This window comes from Camellia sinensis, chromosome 4 (genome assembly GCF_055761805.1).
Source record: "Camellia sinensis isolate YWXY chromosome 4, ASM5576180v1, whole genome shotgun sequence".
Taxonomy (NCBI): Eukaryota; Viridiplantae; Streptophyta; class Magnoliopsida; order Ericales; family Theaceae; genus Camellia; species Camellia sinensis.
In genome coordinates, this window is record NC_138964.1 from 15,759,883 (window position 1) to 15,781,087 (window position 21,205).

Here is a 21,205-nt window from a genome sequence, read left to right on the forward strand (position 1 = left end):
ATCAAAGGATGGTGGACGAGGCCGAACAGAGGGGCTATGACGAGGCCGAAAAGACCTATTCGGAGGAGATTTTGAAGCTGAGGGACAAGATCTTTACTAAGGGTTGGACTGGGGCTCTGCGCGCTGCTAAAGTGGAAGAGGCTTCTCCTCTTTATGATATTGACGATATCCCAGTCCCTTCGAAGACCGCTGCAAGGGTTAGGATGAGAAGGCCTCGCCAAGGTGGAGCTACGGATGTTGATCCTTCTGGCCTTTCTCCTTTCCTGCCAAGCTCTTCCTTGGTTAGACAGACTGTCAATCCTACAGAAGAGGAGCACCGCGAGGATGGACACTACGAGGAGGAGCAACGCGAGGAGTAAGTTGTTAGGTTGCCTCGAGTTTTTCTTTCACTTCTGCTTTAGTAGTTCTTTTGTAATGAAACTTGGAAGTTAATGAAGTATCTTCAAGTTTTGCTTTAGCGCTCGGTTGGATAAGCTATGATACAAACCGAGCTCCCTTTTGTAATGAAGTACCTTCTAAATTTGCCAAGTGTTGAATTTGCAACTTGTACTTTCTTATTTATCTTGGAGTTCGGTCGGGTGGACCTCTTTTTTTTTTTTTGTAAGGCCGAACTCTTTTTAGTAATTGAAGTTTCACTTCAATGCACTCGTTCTTTTATTTTCGCAAGTATTGAACCGCTTATCTTCAATTTTTGCTTATATGTCATGTTTGCCCCCGGCCGAGCAGAGGCTCTGTGGCCTAGCAGGCTGTCTGTTCGGTCTGATCAGGCTTCGTGCCTTAGAAAAAATTGAGAAAGTTTGTCGATGCCCCCAGCCGAGCATGAGCTCTGTGGCTCGGAAGGTTGTCTGTTCGGTCAGACCATGCTTTATGCCTTCGTAGAGAAAAAATTGTGAAAGTTTTTTATCATGTTGGTCGGCCGCCACCTGACTTGGGCAAGTGTTGGCGGGATTTAACCCTTCGTAGAGTGTAATTCTGCCCGTCTTCGAGCGTGAATTGTGAATTTGGACCGTGCTTTAAGTAACGATACTTGGCACAAATTCCACCAAGTTATACCACTTGGCATCCCGCTCCAACCAAAGGGTTGAGCATCCGGGATTGGCTTGAGTTAAGACCCGTGGCCAATTTGCTCCACCGAGCATAAATGTACAACGCAAGTAAATAAGGACAAACTATAAAACAAATTTTCATTCATTGATACTCGTAACTTTTGATTACATCAAGGCATGTTCTGAGAAATACATTACTGTAAGTATTGCATCCTAAGAATCATATCACTGGAAGTACTTCTTTAGGTTGGCGACGTTCCATGGTCTGGGGATTGCCTTCCCCGATAAGTCAGCCAGATAGTATGCGCCATTGCCAAGTGCTGAGGTAACCTTGTAGGGCCCCTCCCAGTTTGCACCGAGTTTCCCTTCCCCAGGAACTTTCTTGTGATCCATTACCTTCCTGAGTACCAAGTCACCTGGTAGGAATTGCCTTGGACGCACATTCTTGTTGAAGCTCTTAGTGAGTTGCTGCTGGTAAGCCGCCAATCGAATGAGGGCAGCTTCCCTACGTTCTTCGGCCATGTCCAGAGCTTGGGCAATAGCTTCATCATTGTCTGCTGGCTCAAAGATCTCAGAACGGATGGTAGGAAGGCCAACCTCCAAAGGGATGATTGCTTCCATCCCATAGGTGAGAGAGTAAGGTGTCTCACCGGTTGACCGACGAGGAGTAGTTCGGTAAGCCCAGAGGACATTCGGTATCTCTTCCACCCATTTGCCCTTGGCTTTTTCAAGACGCTTTTTTATCCCGTCAATAATCGTCTTGTTGGACGCTTCAACTTGGCCATTGCCCTGTGGGTAGGCCGGAGTGGAGTTTCGGAACTCTATCCTCAAGTCAGCGCAAAATCTCCTGAAGATCTTGCCATCAAATTGTGTACCGTTGTCAGAGAGAAGGACTCTGGGAATGCCAAATCGAGTCACAACATTGCGCCAAACAAACCTCTTAGTGTCTGCTTCTTTGATCTTGCACAAGGCCTCCACCTCCACCCATTTGGTGAAGTAGTCAGTTGCAGCAATGAAGAACCTTTTATTCCCAGTTCCCCTAGCTAATGGTCCAACAATGTCTAAGCCCCACTGAGCGAATGGCCAAGGACTGGTGAGAGGGGTTAGAGCTTTGGCTGGCTGGTGGATGAGAGGAGCAAACTTTTGGCACTTGTCGCACTTGCGGACGTACTGTTGGGCCTCCTTTTGCATGCGCGGCCACCAATACCCGTGTGTTAGCGCTCGGTGTGCCAAGGACCGACCACCAGTGTGACTCCCACATATTCCATCATGGATCTCATAAAGCACATCTTCCACCAGACTTGGATAAACACAGAGTAGATAAGGGCCCATGTAGGACTTCTTGTAAAGCTTGCCAGATGGGGAGAGCCAAAACCGAGAAGCTCTGTGCCTTGTCTTGTGCGCTTCTTTTTTGTCCTCAGGAAGGGTGCCATTTTTCAAGAAGGCCAAGAGTGGGTCCATCCAGCTCGGGCCCAAGTCAGTGCAAAGGACCATTTCGACTAGTTGAATACTTGGTTGGGGTACATATTCCACCCATATTTTGCGGCCGTCTCTGGAGTCGACCGAGGAACCCAGGCAAGCTAAAGCGTCAGCATGACCATTTCCCTCTCGGCCAATCTTCTCGACTTTGATGGCTTGGAACTTTCTGATCAAATTTTTGGCCTGTGCTGCATAAGTGGCCATCCGCTCATCGCGAGCCTCGTAAACTCCAGAGAGTTGGTTGACCACTAATTGAGAGTCACTAAAGACGAGTAGCTCCTCCGCATTGAAGTGTTCGGCACTTCGTAGGCCGGCTAGTAGAGCTTCATACTCTGCTTCATTGTTAGAGGCTTTCCAGCCCAATCGAATGGCTTGTTCCCACATGAATCCTTCAGGAGAAATAAGGACAACTCCTGCCCCTGACCCTTTTTGGTTAGAAGAACCGTCCACGAACAGCTTCCATACGTCTCCAACAAAAAGTTTCCATGCTTCGGCTGGGGATTGCCCTTTATGCTGGGCAGTCATAGTGACCAAAGCCGAGCTCCCTTCGGAGGGAACAACTGGTCCCGGGGTGAATTCTGCAACAAAGTCTACCAGGACTTGAGCTTTGATTGCTGTTCGAGGTTGGAACTTGATATCAAACTCTCCAAGCTCCACCGCCCACTTTGCTGTTCGGCCTGAGAAATCTGCTCGACTGAACACAGACTTGAGGGGAAATTCAGTGAGGACGTTGATGGTATGTCCTTGAAAGTAATGAACAAGCTTCCTAGAGGCAATTAATAGTGCATATGCCAATTTCTCCAATGGCAAGTATCTAGTTTCGGCATCAAGGAGTGTCTTGCTAACATAATACACTGGTTTTTGCTCCTTCCCATCCTCTCTGACTAGCACTGCACTGACAGCATGCTCAGAAACAGCCAAGTAAAGGAAAAGCTCTTCGTTGGCGACAGGTGTTGATAGAAGGGGAGGAGAGGACAAATACTTCTTCAAATCTTCTAGCGCTTCGGAGCACTGACCTCCCCACTCAAAACTGGTTTTCTTCCTTAGAAGTTGGAAGAAGGGCTTCATTCGATCAGATGACCGACTGATGAAACGGTTAAGTGCTGCAGCCATACCAGCGAGTTTCTGGAGTTCTTTAGCCTTTGTAGGTGCTTCAAGGTCTTGGAGGGCTTTGATTTGGTCGGGGTTGGCTTCAATGCCCCGCCTAGTCACCATATGCCCCAAAAACTTCCCCGATCCTACTCCAAAGGCACATTTCGAGGCGTTCAATCGAAGCTTGTGAGCCTTCAAAATTCTAAACACTTGCTCAAGGTCCCTTAGATGGTGTTTGGCCAACTTGCTTTTGACGACCATGTCATCAATGTATGCTTCCATGGTTTTTCCGAGCTGGTCCTTAAACATTTTGGTGACCATTCGCTGGTAGGTCGCACCAGCGTTCTTCAAGCCGAAGGGCATCACTTTGTAGCAGTAAGTGCCTCTAGGGCTGATAAAAGCCGTTTTCTCCTGGTCAGGACCGAACATGGGGATCTGGTGGTAGCCACTGTAGGCGTCTAGAAAGCTCATGCGCTCATGTCCAGCCGTTGCATCAACAAGTTGATCTATTCGTGGAAGAGGGAAGCTATCCTTAGGGCAAGCTTTGTTAAGGCTAGTGAAGTCAACACAGACTCTCCATTTGCCATTCTTCTTTTTCACCACGACGGTGTTGGACAGCCACTTTGGGTACTGCACTTCTCGAATGACTCCAGCAGCCAAAAGTTTGTCCACCTCTTCGATCACTGCATCGGTGTGTTGCGCGGATGATCGTCTACTCTTCTGAATAACTGGCCGCGCTCCTAATTGGACGTTGAGTCGATGACAGGCATAGTTGGGGTCCAACCCAGGAGTGTCATAGGCCGACCAGGCGAACACTTCGATGTGTTTACGGAGTAGAGCCAGTAATTGCTCTTTCTCTCCAACTGTGAGGGAAGTGCCGAGCAGGAAGAACTTATCTGGGTTTCCTTCTTCTACCAAGACCGTCTCTAGGTCCTCTACCATCTTTTCGGTCGGCACTCCGCCAATGTCTTCCAAAACTGGCTGGTCAGGTACTTCTACCATCTGTACTTGGTCGCAGACTTGTTTGGTTTTCATGGCAGCAATGAAGCAGTGTTTGGCTGCCACTTGGTCTCCACGAATCTCCTCTACTCCATACTTGGTTGGAAAGCGAACGAGTTGGTGATAGGTGGAAGGGACTGCCTCCATCTGATGAATCCAAGGTCGGCCGAGGATGGCATTGTAGGGAGATGGGGTGTTTACCACCAAGAAGTCAAAAGAGACCACCTTGGACTTAGCTACGACAGATAGAGTTATTCGACCGAGCAGCCATTCTGTTTGCGAGTTAAAGCCAACTAAAGGGGAGGTGGCAGGTGTCAGGTGTTGCTCACTGAGGCCGAGCTTCTTGAAAAGCTCATAATACATGATGTCTGCGGCACTTCCTTGGTCAATCAAGACTCGCTTCACATCGAACTTGTTGGCCACACCAACTGTAACGATGAGGGCATCTGTGTGGGGGTGCTGGATTCCCTCTAGGTCCCTTTCGGTGAACACGACGTTAAACCGAGAAGGTCTGGCTTCTGTCTTGGACTTTTTGGGAGGAGGTCCTACCGACATTACCTGCTGAATGTGGGTGGCTCGTTGGATTTCCCCTCGAATGGTGTTTTCTCTTTCGGGGTCAGTCATTCCATGGATAACATTGGTAACCAACCTCGGGGCATGGTTCTCTTCAAGGGGGGCTTGGTCTAGTCCTTTCTTTTCCCTCGTCTTATCAACGTCTATCCATTGTTGGAGGTGTCCTGCCGTAACTAAGTCCTCCAAGTGTTGTTTGAGAGCTCTGCAATTTTGCGTCTTGTGTCCCTTCTCTCGATGATAGGTGCAACGCAGTGTCTGATTGCGCCGAGCAGGGTCTCCAGGCATCTTAGCTGGCCAGACAAAGAAGGCTTCCCCTTTAAGTTTCTCGACGAGCCTGTATATTGGCTCTTTGAAGACGGTGGTGATGCCTTCATAAGATTTGGCCCTTTCCTCCTCGTTTTCTACTGTGGAGCGGTTCCTTTGGCCATAGTTCTTGCGCTGCTCATCCCTCCTTGGCTGCTCAGTCTTAGGTGGTCGAGGCGGTCTGACTTCTTCTTCAGCAACAGCAACATGTACTGAAGCAGCGTCATCTTCCACGCGAGCTTGTTGCTCTATTCGAGCCCTCAAATCCTTCATGGTGGAGGCAGGTCGTTTCGTCAACGACTGTCTTAGCTTGTGCGAAGGAGGTAGGCCTTGCTTGAAGTATAGCACAGCCAATTGTTCACTGCAAACATTTTCCTCCAGGTCACCATACTCCTCCCAATACCGTCGCGCGTACTGGCGTAGGGTTTCTTTCCTGTCCTTTCGAATATTGAACAAGGTATCTAACTGCTTTGGGACCCTGCTGTTGGAGACGAATCGGGCTAAGAACGCCTCCGAGAGCTGCGTCCAATCATAAATTGAGCCATTGGGGAGTTTGTCAAACCATCGGAGGCCAAGTTCTCCAAGGCTAGAGGGGAAGCCTTTGCACATGAGTGCGTCGTTACGGTTCCAGAGGGACATCATCTGGCGGTAATGGCTGATGTGGGTCAGAGGGTCCGTCTTTCCATCATAGAGAATGAATTTCGGTGGGCTATACTTCCGTGGAGGTTCTACAGCTTCTACCTCTGGGGAGAAGGGGGTGGACACCAACCGGTCTAGAGCACGACGCTCTTGTTGGTGTATGGACCGGTCTAACTGGTCCCTTTCCCTGCTGAGCCGGCAGTCCTCCTCCCTATCTCCTCGACGTTCTCCTTCTCTGCATAGCCGTCGCGCCTCTTCTCTGTTATCATTCAGCCAACTTCTCAAATCGTGTGGTCGCTCATCGCGACGACAATAAAAGGTTTCAGATAGGCGGCTAACGGTCCTTTGCCTTTTATGGGAATTCTCTCGTGGGTTATTTTTTTGTAGGTTATTCGTCCTACTGCTGGCCGCTTCACTAAGCACCGGAATCGGCCGGCTATGCTCTCTACCAGTAGGACCACGACTGTAGTGCTCTTTGCGAGGCGGAGGGAGAGAAGGGGTACGTCTCCGTTGCGATGGTCTACCAACGGACTTTCTTGGCTCCGCTGGGGTCGCCATGAACTTCATCAATTGGGTGCGAAGCTCAGTGATCTCCAAACCCATTGAGTCGATGATGCGGTCACGATGGTCTTTCTCAACAAAAAGGCGTTGAGACGTCTCAGCGGCAATGACACGGCGTCGCTCCGCCGCATTGGGTGTCTGACCATCGTGGTCCATAAGGTCATCGTGCGCTGGAGGGAATGCCAGACCCTTATCTTTGGTTCTCTCCGTCATTGGAGTCCTCTCTGCTAGCCCAGAGTGGGGTGTATCTTCGATTCCCATCGCCGGAGGTCGTCACGAAGCAAACAGTGGTTTTCCCACAGACGGCGCCAATTGTGCGAGGGTGATTTCCGCACTATGAAGAAGGGTTGAACTTCGTGGATGAACAGCGTGCCTTGGGAATTGAAGATCTGCACAGAATAACAAACGGTGAGGCTGCCCGACCGGGGTTTGGTCGGAAACCCCTCCGATGGTAAAGTCAGGGACTTAGGAAGAAGAAGAAGAGAGAATGGGTGTATATGTGTTAAGTGTGTGTATTTTTCGGATGCCTTGAGAGTGAATAGTGTTCACCTTTTATAGGAGAAGGTTGTTTGTCGTTCGAGTCCTTCTCTCTCCGCCATCTGTCCAATATGTCTTATTCGTGGTCATCTCCTATTGGAGGAGGACGACCACTCCGCCTGACACTCGGGTGCAGGTCTGCTTTGTTTGTCTCATTAGCGGACATCTCTCATTGGAGGAGGACGACCACTCCACCTGCCATTCAGATGCAGGTCTGTCATATATGCACCTTGTCCCTCTGCACCTCCATGTCTCTACGTTCTGTTCATACAGAGGGGGAGGAGCAGAGTTGTTTGTCTCTTGTGAGCCCAAGAAAGATCTTCAGTGAATTGGCCTTCTCTAAGTTGGTCTGCTCTAGAACGGTTGTCCAACCAGGACGTCCAGCAGGTTGCTCAACCCACTTCGGAGTGGTTCTGTCCATCCGGAAGGTCCGGCACGTTGCTCAACCCACTTCGGAGCGGTTCTGTCCATCCAGAAGGTCCGGCACGTTGCTCAACCCACTTCGGAGCGGTTCTGTCCATCCAGAAGGTCCACTATGTTGCTCGGCTCACTTTGGAGTGACGCTCGTACATTGGGCCGAACTCCTAGGATTGTCTTGCTTCGGAGCAAGTGTTGGCCATAGGGCTGAGGTCCGACCTAGCTCCACTTTGGAGTGAGTATTGCATTGGACCTAGCACCAAGACTTGATTAATTTTCACCCACTTCAAAACCCAACCCATATTTTATAAAAAGTTAAAAAGTACATTTATTTAGATCATCCCAAACAATCCATAATAAAAAGATTAATAAATTAATTTGTAATTGTCGCAAAACTGTACATTTAATAAAAAGATAACATCAATAAGTGCCACAAACCATCTTCAAGAGTGTTGATGAGGAAAAAGGTCATGACATTGCGCCAAAAAAAAAAAAAAGAAGTAAATCTTACAACCGCTTCAATTTTCTTTAATATCTAATCCATATATATCATGAATTTTCCTCCTCGTTTCTATCTCAATTAATTTATACAATATATTATTGCAAAATATTGTAAGTCTTTGAAGTTGTGAAAAAAAAAAAAAAAAGAGAGAGAAAAAAAAGGTAAATCTGACAACTGGTTCAACTTTCTTTAATATCTAATCCATATATCATGAATTTTCCTCTTAGTTTATATATCAATTAATTTATACAATATATAATTGCAAAATATTGTAAAATCTTTCTTAAATTATGGTGAGCAAGAGACATTAGCATTGGTGAGCAAGAAACATGTACATACTAGAGAATGATTATTAGGATTGGCCAATGATAATATTATTATAGTTAATTTTGCAAATGTTGATATCACTTTTTCCCTTATTATTCTTCAAAATCATAAATATAATTGAGTGATTAAAATAAATAGTTTTGACCAATGATATTATTATTATAGTTAATTATGCAGATGTAAATATCATTTTATCCCTTATTATTTTTCAAAATTATATTTTTTTAATATAATTGAGTGATTAAAATAAATAGTTTTGAAATTTATGACCCAAAAAGCTATGGTTGCTTATAGTTTTGTTATTATTATTATTTTTTTTCTTTTACTCAATAATTAGTTGTTAGACTCCTTGCAAGGATGGTGGCCCCAAAGGGAGATGGTGTGGCTTTTGCATATAGTTTATTGGACAGAAATAATTTTAAAAAAATTGAGAAAAAAAATACTTTTAACTTCTATTTTTTGTATTATTTACTTTTAACTTACAATAAATTATACCAAACAAGTTTTATATTATTTGAGTCAGGTTTTCGTAGAAGAGGTGTGTGTAAGCCCAACCTTTCCTAAAAAGAAAAACAAATATATATATATATATATATATGTTATTTAAAAAGTTTGCAAAAAATGAAAATGAAAAATAAAAATTACAAGTGTATCAGTATAGTTTCTTAAAAATGGGGAAATTACCCATAGGTCCCATGTGAAATATGTGGACACCATTTAATCCCATAACTTTTTGAGTACACCCAAAAGTCCTTTCCCCTCTCTCTCTGCTTTTTGCTTCCCTCTTTACGCCTCCTCCTCTAACCCTAATCTCAGTCCTAAAGTCAAACAAGAAGGCGATGAAGAACAAGAACAAGAAGATGATGAAGAACAAGAACAAGAAGACGCTCATCCTCAGATCTGTGCTTAGATTGAACAGATTTGTGTATATATCTTTGTCAATTTCTCTCTCTTTCTCTCTCTATTTACAGATTTTTTTTGGGATAGTTGTTGATCTATGGTTGTTGTTGTTGATGATGAAATAGATCTATAATATCATTGAAACAGATCTGTAATGACTCAGATTTGTACAGATATCACACAGATTTGTAATGAGAAAATTTTCGAATTCTGAACAAGTAATTTTCGAGTTTTAGTTACAGACGGTGAAAACTGTAAAATTTTGCAGTTTCAAATTTTTTTTTTGGTGCTAGAATGAATCATGGTTTAAAACTGTAAAATTTTACAGTTTTATAACATTTTTTAGAACTGTAAAATTTTACAGTTTCATAACATGTTTTAAACATTCCGACGAGTCTCCAGCGATGTTGAACATTCCGACGAGTCTCCAGCGACCGTTTGACGGAAGTCCGACGGTAATAAGATGTGAACAGTGTCTGTAAATTAAAAAAAAAAAGGATTTTTTGGTAACAATTAAAAATGTATTGGACTAATTGGTGCAAGTATTTTGTTTTGGGATTAGCTGGGTTTTGAACTTAGTACATGAGACTTATCAGTAAGTTCCCCCTTAAAAATTTGTATTGAGCCCAACCATATGTTTTCTTTCTTTCTTTTTTAATTTTAATTCAATTTAAGCTTATATGGGCTAAGATAGACTAGATCCAAAAGAAGGTAGATGGGTAAAAAATAGTACTGGCCCAGCCCATTTCCACTACATCCACCTTTTTGCCGCTTATTATTTTGTAGGATTTCTCATGAAGTTTGAAAAAAAATTAATATAAGTTTCATAAGTTTGATATAATTATATTGAGCTCTCTTAAGATTTTAATTGCAATAAAAATTTCATTCCCTTTTCGTCAAAAAAATTGTGAGTCATATGAAGGAAAAAATGATACTCACTCTGTTTGGTTTCAGTTTTCAAAATTCACTTTTCAGAAAATTTTACTTTTTTCGTTTTTCATATATATATTTTTTATTTTCATTGATTTTCTTTAATATTTTAAGCAATATTTTTTAATTTTTAGACACACCTAACATAAATATGCTTAAAAAGTATAATATTTGTGAAAAAAATCTTTTAAAAATTCACTAAATACCAAAAATACAAAAAAAAAAATGAAAATTCATTATATTTTTCTTATTTTTGTGTATTTATTAATTTTTTGAAATATTTTTTCACAAATATTTTACTAGTTAGATATATTTAAATAAGGTGCATCTAACAAAGTAAAAAAATGCTTGAAATTTTAAAAATATTCACTAAAAACAAAAAAAAATATAAAAAATAAAAAATTAATTTCCAAAAAACTGAATTCAAGCAATTTTTTAAAAATTAAAACCAAACACACTGATTATCATTTCTTTTACATTAAAATATATATTTTATCTTAATTATTTTTATACCTTATATTATTTATATTAGTTTTGATTATTTTAACTTTATTAAAAACAATAACAGTGTAATTATACAAAAATGTAGAAGTTGCTATCTTTTTTTCAACGTTCAAAAGCGGTCACTAATTTACCCATTTTCTAAGGGAAATTATTGCTCCTACAGATAGTGTCCCAAATTAAATTTTATTAACTAAAATAGTAAGATGTACTATCGCTTTTGTGTCTATGTAAGTGTTCTGATACGTGTGACTAGAGCAATGCTTAGGGATCCAACAGCTACACAATTCAAGATCAACTATTGTTAATTTAAGGGCAAATTACAAATACTCCCTTGAGATTTAGTAAAAATACAGAATTTTTTCTGAGATTTAAAAAATTACATCCCGTCCCCTGAGATTTATATTTTCATAACAAATTATCCCCTAAGTTTTTTATTTTCATACAGATTCCCTCTTAATTTCCCCTAATTTGTTATGAAAATTTGACCCTCAGGGGGTAATTTGTAATTTCTCAAACTTCAGGGAAGAATTTGTATTTTTATCAAATCTCGAGGGGGTGTTTGTAATTTGCCCTTAATTTAATTACCCAATTGGTCATTTCAATTTCAACAATTTTCCATTTCAATTCATCTTTCTATTCAAGCATTTGTCAATTTCAATTCTAATTGTTCTTCATTATTAGTTTATGAAAGTTCAAATTTCCTTTATTTTCGGTTACTTGCTTTGCAAGTTTGTTTACTTTCACACATCGAGAAAATTATAGAAATTCCTTTCATCAAGATAATATTCGAATTAAGTAGTGCATTTTCTTGATCACAGACAATTATTTCTGTTTAGAAGCCACAAATCATTTCAATTGGACCATACCATCAACATACACTCAAGGCCTAAGTGTTTTACTTTTCCTTGGGTGCAAACATTAAAATAATTAGTAAAAAGATTAATAAATTAATTTGTAATTGTAGCAAAACTGTACATTAAATAAAAAGATAACATCAGTAAGTGCCACCAAGCATTTTCAAGAGTGTTGATGAGGAAAAAGGTCATGACATCGTGAAAAGAAAAAAAAAAAAAAAAAAGAAGAAGTAAATCTTACATTCGATTCAACTTTCTTTAATATCTAATCCATATATATCATGAATTTCCCTCTTGGTTTATATCTCAATTAATTTATACAATATATTATTGCAAAATATTATTAGTCTTTGAAGTTGTGGAAAAAAAAAAGAGAGAATAAAAAAGGTAAATCTGACGACTGGTTCAACTTTCTTTAATATCTAATCCATATATCATGAATTTTCCTCTTAGTTTATATATCAATTAATTTATACAATATATAATTGCAAAATATTGTAAGTCTACCAAGTTTAAAATCTTTCTTAAATTATGGTGAGCAAGAGACATTAACATTGGTGAGCAAGAAACATGTACATACTAGAGAATGATTATTAGGATTGGCCAATGATAATATTATTATAGTTAATTTTGCAAATGTTGATATCACTTTTTCCCTTATTATTCTTCAAAATCATAAATATAATTGAGTGATTAAAATAAATAGTTTTGACCAATGATATTATTATTATAGTTAATTATGCAGATGTCAATATCATTTTATCCCTTATTATTTTTCAAAATTATATTTTTTTAATATAATTGAGTGATTAAAATAAATAGTTTTGAAATTTATGACCCAAAAAGCTATGGTTGCTTATAGTTTTGTTATTATTATTATTTTTTTTCTTTTACTCAATAATTAGTTGTTAGACTCCTTGCAAGGATGGTGGCCCCAAAGGGAGATGGTGTGGCTTTTGCATATAGTTTATTGGACATAAATAATTTTAAAAAAATTGAGAACAAAAATACTTTTAACTTCTATTTTTTGTATTATTTACTTTTAACTTACAATAAATTATACCAAACAAGCTTTATATTATTTGAGCCAGGTTTTCGTAGAAGAGGTGTGTGTAAGCCCAACCTTTCCTAAAAAGAAAAACAAATATATATATATATATATATTATTTAAAAAGTTTGCAAAAAATGAAAATGAAAAATAAAAATTACAAGTGTATCAGTATAGTTTCTTAAAAATTTGTATCGAGCCCAACCATATGTTTTCTTTCTTTTTTTTTTAAATTTTAATTCAATTTAAGCTTATATGGGCTAAGATAGACTAGATCCAAAAGAAGGTATATGGGTAAGAAATAGTACTGGCCCAGCCCATTTCCACAGCATCCACCTTTTTGCCACTTATTATTTTGTAGGATTGCTAATCATCATACACTAGCATATCACCTATGCTATATACAGGTTGTGTTTACAATTATCTATGTATATAAATTGTGATTTTTAAATATATATATATATATATATATTTTTAAATATTTTCTTTTTTTCCTTTTTTATATTATATTAAAGTTTAATATTTTGATAATAATTATATGTGTTAGACTTTTCAAGAAATTAAATGTTTTTTTTATTATATTATATTAAAATTTAATATTTTGATAATAATCATATGTGTTGGACTTTTCAAGAATTTTTTTTTTATGTTTGTTCTTAATGCATTAAAGTGTTATTATGAGGGATAATAATCATATGTGTTGGGACTTTTCAAGGAATTCATATGTGCTGGATTTCAAAAAAAAAATTTATGCTTGTTCTTAATGCATTAAAGTGTTATTATGAGTGTAAAACTTGGGTGTTGGGAGAAGTTAATAAATGTTAAGGTTTTTTTTTTTTAAAATCAAAAAATCAAGAAATTTAGATTGGGAGATTGGAGCTCTCACAAGGCTTGGGGTTAAAAACCCCATTTTGCTTAATATATAGTATAGATATCTGTACTAATGTGTGTTTGGGTTTTATGGATAGTTTTTTGAAAATTGAGTTTTTTATTTTTTGTATTTTTTTGTTTTTAATGAATATTTTTAAAATTTTAGGTATTTTTTTTACTTTTTTAGATACACCTTACTTAGATGTATCTAAAAGGTAAAAAATTTGTGAAAAATATTTTAAAAAATTAATAAATACATAAAATATGAAAAATATACTGAATTCTCATTTTTTTTTTTGCATTTTTGGTATTTAGTGAATTTTCAAATGATTTTTTTTCACAAAAATTATACTTTTTATGTGTATTTATGTTATGTGTGTCTAAAAATTAAAAAAAAAATTGCTTAAAATATTAAAAAAATTTAGTAAAAAAAAAACACAAAAAATAAGAAAGTAGAATTTTTTGAAAAATACTTTTGGAAAACCAAAAACATGCAAGCTACTATTATGGAAAATGCTATGGTTCCCAAATAGATTATTAAATTTTTTACAAAATCTCTCACATAGATGTGAGACCCACACAAATCACATGTGTGTGGGTCTCACACCCCTATAAGAGGTTTGGTAAAAAATTAGTAATTATTTAGAGTCCTAGCATAACTCCACTATTATATTAAGGCCAAGTTTGGGATGTTCCAAAAAAGTCAAAAAGTCAAAAAGTTACTCAAAAAGTTAAAAAGTTAACACTATTCACCAAAAGTCAACAATTACGGCTGCACAACTCTCAATTCAAATTTTTCCCTACAAATCAATTTTTACAATTTTTTATTACACATTTTTCAATAAAAAGTCAAAAAGTTAACTCAAACATCCATATTTTCAACCTCAATTTTTTAGTCCAAAAAGACAAAAAGTACACTTATTTAGTCTTCCCAAACTTGGCCTAAGTGAGGTCTTATTTTAGCTTCTTGAAACTTTTGCCATATAGCATTTATATAATTAAAAAAAAAAGTACTCAATAACTTCCTACTCAACCATATTCTCCAAATAAATACTCTACAATAACTTCTTGTCTTCTTCAATATTTTTTTTACTTTTTGCTTTCCTCCTCTATTTCTACAATATTTTTTCCTTTTAAAGAAATACAAAAGTATTTGATTCAATTATGACAAAGGAAGTACAAACCAACAGAATACCATATTTTATTTCTCTTTAATGATTAGTGATTTAAGAGTTTTTAAATTTTTATATTCTCAATAACTAAAACTTTTGTTTATTTGTTTTGTTTTGTTTTGTTTGTTTATTTATCTATTTTTGTTATAAATTTGTTTATTTTTTTCTTCTTCCCCTTTTACAATCATTTTCAAATAATGCGATTGAGTGTGTTAAAGATGCCTAAATGGATAGAAGGAAAACGAAAAATTGAGAAAGAAAGGGATGTAATAGAAGAAGAATAATTATTTGGTTTAGAGATTAAGAGAGAGGTCTTTTGGAACCAAAATTCGGAGGTTTTGATTGGGTTTACAGAGAAAGTACAAAAGCAAAGTGTAGACCCATACAAGAGTTGACCATTTGATAAGCCATTATGCAGAATTTACATTTATAAAATTCATATTCCTATATTTTTTCTAGGTTGTTGTGCACAAAGTTATATAAATTTTTTTTCGACGATTGTCTTACAACTTATATACATAATTTTTTTTTTTTCCAGATTGTTTTACAACTTTGTGTTGTTCAAAAGAAATAGCATTTCAAGTAATTACTTATCAATATTTCTCTTTTATTTCTCTTTGACCGTAAGTAATCTAAGAGTGTTGATTTTTTTTTTAAAAAAAAAATTCTCAATGACTAAGGCTTTTATTTATTTTTTTATTTTTTTGTTTGTATAAATTCTGTAATTCTTTAATAGTTTTTATTTCTTCATTACGTTTATTGCAAAAAAAAAAAAAAAAAAAAAAAACTCCATTTTCATTTTCTTCATTATGTTGATTAAAAACATACAAAAAAATAATAATAATAACTCTATAGATTTTGTATATATATTATCTTTGTGAGTATATTTTTATTTTATTTGTCTATAGATTTTGTGCACATATATGTTAGATGATTTATACATAGTATAGTTAGAAGTGGATTTTACAATACAAACTTTTAAAATTATGTAGATTATATCATTCTAAGCATAAATTTATTTTTTTTGCACATTGATTTAACAGATTAATAGAGAAGTCAGAAAAATAAAACAAAAAAGGGAATTTTTTTTTTATTCATTGTGTTTTCAATTTTTTTCTTTCTATCTTTCTTTAAAACGTAGGTAAACTATTTTTCAATTCCCAAACTGTTTCCAAAAAAGTAGTATTCCAAACCTTTCAAAAAAAAAAAAATAAATAAATAAATTTGCACTCACAAAAAAAGAATGGGGATGTTCTTAAACATTTTTTGAAACAAAATAATAATAATAAAATATTAAAAAACAAAAATTCTCTTAATTCTTTGATAGCTGAGAATAGTAAGTTGAAAATATATTCTGAAAGTTCACTTATTTTAGAGAAAAGAATGAGGAAGAAATATATATTCAATTTTTTTTTGAATTTTAATATTTGATAGGATATATATACACGCTCATATATAATTTGAAAGTGACTTATTTTAGAAACAAAAAAGATGAAGAAGGAAAAATAAATAGATATTAAGAAAAAAAATTTCAATTTCAAGGTTTGATATGATATATATATACACACACTCATATATTTTTGCATTATCTTCGATTTTTATAGGATATATATATACACACACTTATATATTTTGGCATTATCTTTGAGTTTTTTTTTTTTTTTGAGTTTTTAATTAATTAATTTTTCATGTTTATTAAATCTCTTTGATTGCAAATGTTTAATTTTTGAATTTGTGTTTAATTATTTATATATTCAGTTTTTTATAAATTTATATTCATTTGAGAATTTTGAGTTTAGCCAAGATTATTTTATATTCAATTTTTTTTTAATGCACTATTTCAAACTTATATTTATTTTACAAGCTTGCATACGTATCGCGTGTGTACCGCCACTAGTATTATTCAAAGTAGTATTTTTTCTATGTTTAGATGATACATTATAAGGGTTTACTTTTTTTCTAAGAGAGTCACGTCAATATGTGTTTTCTTAATTACATATAGAGTTCTACACAAATCCAAACCTAATTTAAATTATACTAATTTACCTATTTTATATGGACTCTATTTGACAAATATTTCTTTTCCATATATTTTTCATGGTAAATTGAGATAATTCACAAACTCAATTGCTAAATATATATATATATATATATATATATTTCTTTCAAGGGTATTAGAATTTTTTTTAATGCTAAATTGCCTTTTTTTTGAAAAAAAAAAAAATCATGCATTATTCTATATCCAATACCAATTCTATATTATTCTATATTATCGATTTCTTGTTTAAATTTTATAGTGATTCTATATATGAAATTATACTTCATTTCTTATATTATTTTATATAATCACAACTCACATGAGGAAAAACCTGCACAACAATAATACTCACGAGGAACTCCTAAAGTTTGGATTTACTACTTGAGTCACTTTTTTGATTGTTGAACAGTAAGTTTTTTTATGTTTTGACATCATATTACATATGATTAATCACTTCACACATTAAGTTGTATTTATCATTTGAATATTTTTATTATTTTTGTTTTTTGGATTTAGATGTTGTTATGTGATTATTTCTTGGTTAATCGTTATTGAATTTCTTTTATATATGATATTTTAATTTAATTAAGAATGTTTATTTTACAATCTTATAATTTAATTTACATATATCATATAAAATCATTACATAATAATCCAACTATAACATATTTATATTTAATTTTTTTTAATAAATTTTATATAATTTCTATTTCTACATATTTTTTATTTTCCAAATGAATATAAAAGAGAATTAAATAGTTAGAATTACTTTTAATTTTATGTTACTAATTCTTCTTCTAATTTAACTATTATTTTTAATATCAAAATGAGTATTTATTTTTCTATTTTATAGTTTAATATATATCATACAAAATTGTTATATGATAATTACAATTTTATAATACGATAGACCTAAAATTATCAAAATACATAAATAATTTTAAAAATTAATATATATAAGTATTTAAGTAATAATTTTATGGAATGATAGCGTCAATATTACCAAAATAAATAATTAAAATCATACTTTAATTTTAATTTTAATTCTAATTGAAATTTTAAATTACTCTTTTATAACACACATTGTATGATCAAATATTTATAAATAAAAAAAAAATATGTGCATTGCACGTGTCAACTGCTAGTTCTTCAATAATAATCATGAATCTGAAAGCTACATGGTCCACTTAGAGAAGTATTATATTAAAGTCTCGTTTGGCAACTTATTGTTTTAGTCTAAAAAAAGTCAAAAAGTTACTAAAAAACTAAAAAGTCAACAACATATACCAAAAAATTAAAAATTCTATTTTCTCTCTACTTTTTGCATATCATTTCGTAAAAAATCAAAATATTATTCCAAATATACTAATTTTTTTTATCTCATATTTTAACTAAAAGATCAAAAAGTTACTATATTTCCAAAATAAAGTATGTGAAGGTAATATAATACTTTAAATTGTTATTATTTTTATGACTTCAAAAGATAAAAATTAGAGACAACTCAACAATATCAAAATTGAATTTATAACCCTCATCCCTAAACTTATAGGGGGTGTTAAGCCAACTAAATTACTCGAACTTAATTTGTATTGAACTCATTAAAAGTTTGTTTGATATCGACTTGTTATATAAACAAGTCAAGTTTGAATATAATTTTAAACTCGCTAATGTTGTGTTTGGTTGAGGGATTTGAGGAGAGATTTGGAAAGGGAAATGGAAAAGGTAGGTGAAATATGAATAAAACATGCCTAAATTTCACATAGTTTCACACACCTTTTCCCTTTCCCTTTCCAAATCCCTCTCCAAATCCTCCAACCAAACACACCATAAGTATTTAAGTCAAACTTGAACAACTTATTATACAACTCAATAAGTTTATATGCACCATAAAAAATCAAACTACTTTAAGTCAATTTGTATTTGGCTTGTTAAAAGCTAGACTCGTCATGTAAACATATCAAGTTTTAAAATAATTTTAAACTCATTATAAGTTATCAAATTAAGTTGAACAACTTAATACTCATCTTGTTTTCAACCTATCCTAAGAGGAGTTCAAGAATAAGAGTGATAAACAAGCCAAACAATTAAGTTTGGTTTACAAACTTTAATGAATTTTAAAATTTATTCAAGATAAATTCGTTAAACTTTCAAATATATCTCAAACCAACTTTTGCCAAACTCGACTCAAGTGGTTTAGTATTTGTATATAGTTTTAGAACTACGCTCAACAAGGAATTGATTATTTAAAATTTTAACTAGTTCAAAATTATGTTTAAACTTAAATTGTATATTTAACCAACTTAAATGAATCAAATACAAATCAAACATGGACTATTTAAGAGTTGTTTGAAATGATCTAAATAAGTGTATTTTTTGATTTTTTATGAAATATGGGTTGGGTTTGGGTTGAGTTTGAGGTGATATGTTAGAAAGGTGATGTGACTTAAATAAGATGATGTGACTTAAATAAGATAGTGACTTAAATAAGATAGTGACTTTTTGACTTTTTTCAAACATGCCAAACCAAGCCTTAGTTGATTTATCAAGTCCTATTCAGGGGTAGGTTTGTATTTTTGGTGGTGCTACATGCACTAATTGATATATCAAGTAGTATATCAACATATTTTATGACATTATTATTTTAATATTATTTTTTTTGATCAGCAAAGAAAAATTCCATTAACAACATGAAATTAAAGGTACGAAAGATGACATGCATTGAGAGAGATTCAGAAAGTATAAAAATACCCCTACTACTGCTACTCGCACCCATACAACCAACCCCTTGGCCTCACATTTTTTTTGTTTTAAAACAGAAAAGTTAAGAATGACTTAACTAAAAAATTAGAATACATAAATCCCACACAAAAACAACCCACCAAACACCACTAATCAACCCAAAAATCACCTAACACCTATGTTGCTACAACTCCCGAAGCACACACCACGCCTCTGCTGCAGCCCACACCTACGCTGCTATACCTCACCTCAGCCCACACCAACCACGCCTATGCTTCAGCTACAACTCCCCAGGCCCTCACCTATGCTGCTATTCCGAGGCCTTCACCTATGCTGCTACAACACCACCAAACCCAACACCGGAAACCACCAACCAAGCCGCTGCAACTCCCCTGCTAATCTGTCCACACACATGCCTATGCTGCTGCCACACCCAATCCCATACCTATGTTGCCATTCCGACCAAAAACAACACTAAAGCCAACACCGGAAAACACCAACCCTGCCGCTGCAACTTCCTTGCTAAACTTGACAACGCAGCTCCAAAATTTGCTGCAATGCCGAACTCCTCTCCAGTGGTGGTGATAGTATTTCCAGAACTCCTCACCGACCAAAAGCATTACCTCGGCTGAGGCTAAAAGGATAACTTTGAAACCAGCAGTTCTTCACCTTACTCACCCCGTGGAACCACACACCCACCGAACACCGACCACCCTCTGGGACACCTCCAAAACAATGGAAGAAGTTCACCCCTCAAACTCTCACTCAAAGAGGAGCGCTCGAGTGAAAACCAGACAGAACTGGATCGCCAACGACACCCATGTTTCCGCTTAAACAGAGCATCAAAACTACTCCACCAATCTGAACCGGAGTTCACCCCTCAAGCTCCTACTTGCAAGAGAGCGCTCGAATGAAAATCCTGGACGACCCCTGATGAATCAGCTGTAACGGTCCTTGACACACCACCAAAAAAACTCTACCGCAGCAACGCCGAACACCTGGGTGGGGAAAATGGGGGACTCACGTTTATTGATAGAAAGAAACTAACAAGCGGAAAGAGCTAGGCCAAAAAGAGGCCGGAAGGAGCTAGGCCAGCCGACCGCCATAGCCAAAGGCAACGGCCGGCCGGCCCAAAAAGAGGCCGGGGAAGGAGGTTTTTAGAGAGAGAGAGAGAGGAGAGGAGAGGAGAGGAGAGTTTTTGTTCTTTTTTTTATATGTATATCCTTTATCGTGTGTATGGCGGAAAAATCTTTGTATGGCGGAAAAATATTAATATTATAACTTATCTATTATACAAATTACAAATACTCAAAACTTCTAAAATTATATCATATCTATTAATATTTATATTATTATATATGTGAACATATGACTTGGTGTCTAATAGTGTCTAATAGCGTTTAATATTTATCTATCTATCTATACTATTATAAAGTGAACAACTCTTATAGTGTCCTGAAACTTTGTTTCTTATACTGTCACGTGTTCACTTTTTTTATTTAAAATTAAAAAAAAATTTAGATAGATGAGTGGAGAGGACTTGAACCTTAGACTTATAACAAATGAAAAAGATTCTTACCATTTGACTAGCACACAATATATAATTAATTTTTTATTTTATTTTTATTTATTTGAATAGCACACGCATCGCGTGTGGCAACCGTTAGTACTATTA

The 21,205-nt window shown here is 35.3% G+C and overlaps 1 protein-coding gene across 1 annotated transcript; it reads right to left on the reverse strand.

Annotated features, from left to right (window-relative positions):
• Positions 1-1,271: 1,271 nt before the first annotated feature.
• On the reverse strand, positions 1,272-6,953 carry LOC145823598 (uncharacterized). Its single transcript, XM_082923085.1, has one exon. The coding sequence runs from the start codon at positions 6,951-6,953 to the stop codon at positions 1,272-1,274; it is 5,682 nt and encodes a 1,893-aa protein (XP_082779211.1).
• Between the last annotated feature and the right edge of the window lie 14,252 nt (positions 6,954-21,205).

Coding starts and splice junctions, on each gene's coding strand:
- LOC145823598 (XM_082923085.1), bottom strand. CDS start 6,953: ATGGGAATCGAAGATACACCCCACTCTGGGCTAGCAGAGAGGACTCCA.